The sequence below is a fragment of the Oncorhynchus nerka genome, linkage group LG14 (genome assembly GCF_034236695.1).
Source record: "Oncorhynchus nerka isolate Pitt River linkage group LG14, Oner_Uvic_2.0, whole genome shotgun sequence".
NCBI classification, from domain to species: Eukaryota; Metazoa; Chordata; class Actinopteri; order Salmoniformes; family Salmonidae; genus Oncorhynchus; species Oncorhynchus nerka.
The window spans coordinates 23,016,237-23,024,080 of record NC_088409.1 but is presented as its reverse complement, the minus strand read 5'-3'; the positions used below and the strand labels follow the sequence as shown (position 1 = coordinate 23,024,080).

The 7,844-nt window shown below is 45.6% G+C and overlaps 1 protein-coding gene across 1 annotated transcript; it reads right to left on the bottom strand.

Annotated features, from left to right (window-relative positions):
* Positions 1-1,260: 1,260 nt before the first annotated feature.
* Positions 1,261-3,991, bottom strand: LOC115124254 (ictacalcin-like). The gene is made up of 3 exons (XM_029653651.2): positions 3,885-3,991; positions 1,942-2,084; positions 1,261-1,685 (listed from the first exon to the last, which is right to left on the bottom strand). Exons 2-3 carry the CDS (start codon positions 2,077-2,079, stop codon positions 1,545-1,547), a joined length of 279 nt encoding a protein of 92 aa, XP_029509511.2. The 5' UTR covers positions 2,080-2,084; positions 3,885-3,991; the 3' UTR covers positions 1,261-1,544.
* Between the last annotated feature and the right edge of the window lie 3,853 nt (positions 3,992-7,844).

Sequence of the window (7,844 nt, the reverse complement as noted above, 5' to 3'; positions counted from 1 at the left end):
TTTGTGTGTATACCTGCCTGCAATGTGCCGTGGTGAACAGTATACAGTGGGGCAAAAAAGTATTTAGTCAGCCACCAATTGTGCAAGTTCTCCCACTTAAAAAGATGAGAGATGCCTGTAATTTTCATCACAGGTACACTTCAACTATGACAGACAAATACTTTGTTATATACCCTTTGTTGGCAATGACAGAGGTCAAACGTTTTCTGTAAGTCTTCACAAGGTTTTCACACTATTGCTGGTATTTTGGCCCATTCCGCCATGCAGGTCTCCTCTAGAGCAGTGATGTTTTGGGGCTGTTGCTGGGCAACACGGACGTTCAGCTCCCTCCAAAGATGACATATAAAATACAATACTCTGTATAATGAACACACACACACACACACACACACACACACACACACACACACACACACACACACACACACACACACACACACAAACAGTAATGAGAACCCACTGGTGGTTCTGCTCAGATGTTCTGGCCGAAACCTTGATGGATGAGAGAACAGCCAAGAGCTCAGCTCAGAACAGCCTCACTCTTTCCTGGCCTCACTCGGCCCTGTCGGTCTCCTGTGCTCCGGCTCCCTGCACTGAGCTGGAGCACAACAACATCCACCTTCTAGTCTCACACTCACATATCAAGTACCCTGGATTACTGTAGGCCTAAATGTTATTTTTAATGACACCAGAGTTGTGTCAGTCAGTTTCAATTCTCATCAGTTGAATTTGACATGGACGTTCTCCATAGTAGTGGTGGACATAGTGGACTCTACGGCAGATTTAATCTAAGACTAGGCGATTGCTGGACTACGGCTAATCTTAATTTTCATCTTCAGTATTGTCCAATATGTTCTCTATGGAGACCTGCGATACAGTGTCATTATTTGGATATTATCTTTGTTGTTTCATGTTGCTGGGTAGGAGGCTTCATCTTGGAGATGGCTCTATATGTGGCTCTATTGAACCTTCACAGTAACAGCTGACTTCCTGTATTCTTACTGGCTCTGGAGTAGATAACAATATTGTGACGTAATTAAGTAGTCAAATATAGGGTATGCCTTAAACCCCTAATTTAATTTAATGTTTTGGGTTACGTTGACATAATCAACAATTTTATTATTTCACCAGGTGTCTGAAAACAAAGGCTTGCTATATCCTATTTAGGACATACACAGCCAATTACACATACACAAACACAATCACACATGCACAAACACACACACACCTGCACAAATGATAAGTCAGCTTTCTTCCAAACATATTAAAATAGTTTATTTTGTTTTTCACTTTAAACAAAACAAAGAGCTTCCTCTCCATCTCATGAGATTGTAGCCTATATGTCTGTATGTGTACAGGTCAGTGTCTGTGTCCACCTGTCTATGTGTGGTGTGTATAATCAACCCAACCCTTTTTTTGTGTATGTGTGTAAACCTGCATCTCTGTCCCTCTGAACCTGCATTGAGGATCTTGCTAATCTTATCATGAATTCACTCATGGAGCAAGAGCTGCTGTTCTGTGGAGAGTGGGCAGGGGGAGCTGTTTCACTTCTTGGTGAAGAACTCATTGCACACCATGGTCAGGCATGCCACCAGTGTGACGTACTCCTGGAAGTCCACAATGCCATCTGAGTTAGCGTCCAGATCTTTGAAGATCTTGTCAACCTTTGCCTGGTCAGTGTTTTTCTGTTATAATGATCAGAGAGAGAGAAAGGTAATGGGTGAGACTTTGATTTCAGAAGTTCAAACTAGAATCCATACAGTCGTTATGTGTTTATAAAGGTGTGAGAGATTAAGTTATTCTATTGGATGAGGTGGGTCATGTGTTTGTGATGTTCCAAGCAATTCAATATTTCAATAGTGTCTGTCTTTAGCAGTATTGTATTTGGTCGTGCTGCTAATAAAGCATGATTGAACTGAACTGTTCCTAGGATCCACTCACCCCCATGATCTCTCCAAGCTCAGCATTGAGCAGATCTTTGAGTTCTCCCTTGCTCAGGGTCGTCTTGTCGCCCTCCTTGCCAGAGTACTTGTGGAAGGCTGAGATGAGCAATGCCATACCCTGCTGGACCTTTGACATGGTGACTACGAGAGAGAGAGTGTGAGAGAGAGTGAGAGAGAGAGAGAGAGAGAGAATTATCAATGTTTTATTATGATAGCAGGATGCTAGTGGACATGATGTCCACGCACAGAGAGAGGAATGTTTGGTTACTCTGTATTCACAGTATAATACATCTGATATTATCAACATTAGTTGAATTATTTGACTTTTTGAAATTTGAAATCACAGAAACTAAGTTAAATGGATAAATGTCTCATTGTTGACTGAAAAATCCAATTCAAATCTATGTTATCTTACATCCGGGTCACCACTCCATAAATGTCTGGGAAATAAAGTCATGTTGGCACTGGTTTAATCATGTTTAAACATAAGGTTCAGGTTGAATAGAGGGTTTAAAGAATATTAACGGTTGTTGCACACGAAGCAAAGACTTAACTACACACACACCACACCCCACTACTACAAACAGGTTCTACATCTCTACCACAAAAGAAGAGAAAGAGAGGGGGAGGAGAGATGGAGAGCAACGCAACAGAGACAATTAGAGAGGGACAGAGGTAAGAGATGAGGACATAGGGAGAGAGGCGGCGAGAGAAGGAAGAGAGAGAGAGGCGGATATGGAGGGGAGAACGGAAGAGAAGAGGGGGCTGAGTTGTTTAAACACAAACAAACATGGCTCTAGCCAACGCCCTTGCATGTCTATCTCATTAACTCAGGGGGATTTTAAGGAGAGAAAGAGAGAAGTATATATATATATATAGAGAGAGAGGGACAGACACATAGACAAAAATACAGATTGTAGGAAATTGGTGGGCAGGCAGAAAGGCGCGTAGGTAATTTCAGGCAAACGATAACATAGAAATCCCAGCACCTCCCCCACCCCTCACCTGTCTCCACCCTCTTTCTATCTAGTTTGCTTAAGGTGTGTCTCTTCACTCTGTCCCTTCACATATCTCACCACTATGTAGAGACGTTGCTCTCTCTCTTCTCTCTTTCTCTACCTACCCGTAGTCAAGGTGGTGTGAAGCTTCTGAGTTTAAGGAAGTGTCTGTAATGTAAATCTCTCATTTATCTGACCCTCCTCTCCAGTGTGACTTGCAGTAAGTGCGGTCAAATAAGGACGTTGAAGCAACCATACAGTACGAACATGGTAAGCACAACATTATAGTTGTAAGGAACAACCCCAGTCACTGTGGTGGACTCCACTGATCTCTCTCTGAGTCACTGTCAGCTGCCCCAGGACCAGCAGGCATCCAACCAGACACACCTTCTTACCACCCCTCTGACTGCCCATCTGATAACTAGAAACACTCTACTCACAGAATGGTCAGAGCGAGGGGAGAGAGAGTTTATGGTAAGGACAGAGAGAGCAAAAGAGAGAGGGGGGGTGTGGAGGATAGAAAGAGGTAGTGTTCTGCACTAGGGAAGGATTGAGGGAGGGAGAGAGAGAGGGGAGGAGGAGGAGGAAGAGAAGAGAGATTCTTTCATCTAAACTGCGTAGTGCTCTGAGTAGCACCCACACATGTTTGAATGGAAAGGCAGACAGAGTTATGCCTCCGCAGAGCTTGGCTCAAGATCATAAACAGTGTGGACAGGCGCTTACTAACTGTTGCAAAGCACACCCTGAAGTCATTCATACTTTTGCAGTCAAGTATAAAACATTAAACTACACACAATTAGAAATAAATGTTGTAAACCACCAGATGAGAAAGTATAATTTGGCACATCTAACACATCATAAATAAACACAGCTAAAACAAACTGAAGGTTTTTATCAGCGAGGCACTCAGGTACACGTTTTACTAGGTTTAGTTTTCACTCACCGAAGTTGTGCGAGGAGTTGGACAGTCAGAGAAAGAGAGAGAGAGGGAGTGAGGAAGAGAGGGATGGGCTGTTGGTTTTAAACATTGATTACCACACCCCACTCTCCCCTTCCCTTTCCTCTCCTTGTCCCTCTTTATCTGATGGAAATGGAAACTGCAATGTTCTGTTCTCTTCTTCATGTGAACTAGTTACTGAACTAATTATAATAGGCATATATATTATCTAAAGTTAATAATTACTTCACATCAATGTATCACCATTGTAACCAATCCACCATTTTGCTCTGGTTCTTCCTGGACTTCCCCTATAAAAAAACACCAACAGAAAACATACAGAGAGGAGAAATCCCTGCATATGTCTAATGTCTTTGAATGAGCGTAAATACCTCTTATTCTGACTGGAGTTATTCATTTTACAACTTTTCATTTAAGAAGAATGTGGTAAAACTGCAGCGTTCTCCAAACTGGCCAAGCTAACCTGTAGGGCTACCTTATTGGATGACTGGCTCCATACACCCCTCAGGGAAACTGTGAACATTACTAAGTATAAAATCTGACTTTTTAGGGGGGGGGTTGATTGAATATATATGTAAACCACATCAAATCTGAGGATGACCTGACTAACAAATAGTTAAAGTGCTTTTCTATATACACGCTCACACTTTTGTTCTGTTTAGCGTGGTCATCTAGAGACTACAGGTGACATGCCTTGTGAAACTACACATTCATACAAACACAGACAGACACACACAACACAACGGGTGAGGCATCACACACACAACACCCTGTGAACAGAGGCATCACACACACAACACCCTGTGAACAGAGGCATCACACACACAACACCCTGTGAACAGAGGCATCACACACACAACACCCTGTGAACAGAGGCATCACACACACAACACCCTGTGAACAGAGGCATCACACACACAACACCCTGTGAACAGAGGCATCACACACACAACACCCTGTGAACAGAGGCATCACACACACAACACCCTGTGAGCAGAGGCATCACACACACAACACCCTGTGAACAGAGGCATCACACACACAACACCCTGTGAGCAGAGGCATCACACACACAACATCCTGTGAGCAGAGGCATCACACACACAACACCCTGTGAACAGAGGCATCACACACACAACACCCTGTGAACAGAGGCATCACACACACAACACCCTGTGAGCAGAGGCATCACACACACAACATCCTGTGAGCAGAGGCATCACACACACAACACCCTGTGAACAGAGGCATCACACACACAACACCCTGTGAACAGAGGCATCACACACACAACACCCTGTGAACAGAGGCATCACACACACAACACCCTGTGAGCAGAGGCATCACACACACAACACCCTGTGAACAGAGGCATCACACACACAACACCCTGTGAGCAGAGGCATCACACACACAACATCCTGTGAGCAGAGGCATCACACACACAACACCCTGTGAGCAGAGGCATCACACACACAACACCCTGTGAGCAGAGGCATCACACACACAACACCCTGTGAGCAGAGGCATCACACACACAACACCCTGTGAGCAGAGGCATCACACACACAACACCATGTGAGCAGAGGCATCACACACACAACATCCTGTGAACAGAGGCATCACACACAACATCCTGTGAACAGAGGCATCACACACACAACATCCTGTGAACAGAGGCATCACACACAACATCCTGTGAACAGAGGCATCATACACAACATCCTGTGAACAGAGGCATCACACACACAACACCCTGTGAGCAGAGGCATCACACACAGCATCCTGTGAACAGAGGCATCACACACAACATCCTGTGAGCAGAGGCATCACACACACAACATCCTGTGAACAGAGGCATCACACACACAACATCCTGTGAACAGAGGCATCACACACACAACATCCTGTGAACAGAGGCATCACACACACAACATCCTGTGAACAGAGGCATCACACACACAACACCCTGTGAGCAGAGGCATCACACACACAACATCCTGTGAACAGAGGCATCACACACACAACATCCTGTGAGCAGAGGCATCACACACACAACATCCTGTGAACAGAGGCATCACACACACAACATCCTGTGAACAGAGGCATCACACACACAACATCCTGTGAACAGAGGCATCACACACAACATCCTGTGAACAGAGGCATCACACACACAACACCCTGTGAACAGAGGCATCACACACACAACATCCTGTGAACAGAGGCATCACACACAACATCCTGTGAACAGAGGCATCACACACAACATCCTGTGAGCAGAGGCATCACACACAACATCCTGTGAGCAGAGGCATCACACACAACATCCTGTGAACAGAGGCATCACACACACAACATCCTGTGAACAGAGGCATCACACACAACATCCTGTGAGCAGAGGCATCACACACAACATCCTGTGAGCAGAGGCATCACACACGGTGGTGTGACTTATTTACGGTGCTTGACATGGACTGAAATTGGTTCCGGTAATCATTTTGGTTGGCGGTACTGTTTATATTTAGGTGCAGGAGCTCCACAATACTTTTGAGATAATATTCTATAAGAGGAACAGGAGCTCAAGCAGAAAAGAACTTGAGGTGCTGGTACTCAGCTACGGTGAGCTCCTGCCCAAGTCAAGCACTGCTTATTTATCCTTTATCTCATGGGAAACACACCACACACAAGACTTTACAGTAGAGAGGCAACAAGGCAAGATAGTGCCGGTCATTTAGTACCACTGTAGTTCTACAATCAGTCTTGTGTGTGTGTGTGTGTGTGTGTGTGTGTGTGTGTGTGTGTGTGTGTGTGTGTGTGTGTGTGTGTGAGTGAGTGAGTGAGTGAGTGAGTGTGTGTGTGTGTGTGTGTGTGTGTGTGTGTGTGTGTGTGTGTGTGTGTGAGTGAGTGAGTGAGTGAGTGAGTGTGTGTGTGTGTGTGTGTGTGTGTGTGTGTGTGTGTGTGTCCTGACAATGATAAACTGTGTCTGTGTAAAGGGAGTATGGTTGTGTGTTTGTATTAGCTTTTTAAATATTTGATTGGGAGAGAACGATATATGATGCCATGATGGTGTGTGTGTGTGTGTGTGTGTGTGTGTGTGTGTGTGTGTGTGTGTGTGTGTGTGTGTGTGTGTGTGTGTGTGTGTGTGTGTATGTGTGTGTGTGTACAGCTGCTATGGTCACAGTGATTAAGTGGCAGCTCTATGCTAGTTGTTATAGTGCTACATGGGGGAGGGGTTGAATAAATCATTTCTATGGATACGATGTTATTAGCCCTCTACCTCTAGAGAGAAAGAGGGAGGAGAGAGAGTGAGAGAGAGAGAGAGAGCGAGAGAGAGAGAGAGAGAGAGAGAGAGAGAGGGAGAGAGAGAGAGGGAGAGGGAGAGGGAGAGAGCGAGCGAGAGAGAGATAGACAGAGAGAGAGTGAGAGGGAGAGAGAGAGAGATAGAGAGAGAGAGAGAGATAGACAGAGAAAGAGAGATAGACAGAGAGAGAGAGAGGGAGGGAGGGAGGGAGGGAGAGGGGTGGGGGCAGTGGGTGGAGTCAGTAGAATAAACTCAGTTAAGTTAACCCCACCCACTTTGCCAAAGCACAGCCCCCACACCACTAGAGGGATATCTTCAACCACCAACTTACCATCCTGAGACAAGGCCGAGTATAGCCCACAAAGATCTCCGCCATGGCACAACCCAAGGGGGGCGCCAACCCGGACAGGAAGATCACGTCAGTGAGTCAACCCACTCAAGTGACGCACCCCTCCTAGGAACGGCATGGAAGAGCACCAGTAAGCCAGTGACTCAGCCCCTGTAATAGGGTTAGAGGCAGAGAATCCCAGTGGAAAGAGGGGAACCGGCCAGGCAGAGACAGCAAGGGCGGTTCGTTGCTCCAGAGCCTTTCCGTTCACCTTCCCACTCCTGGGCCAAACTACACTCAATCATATGACCCA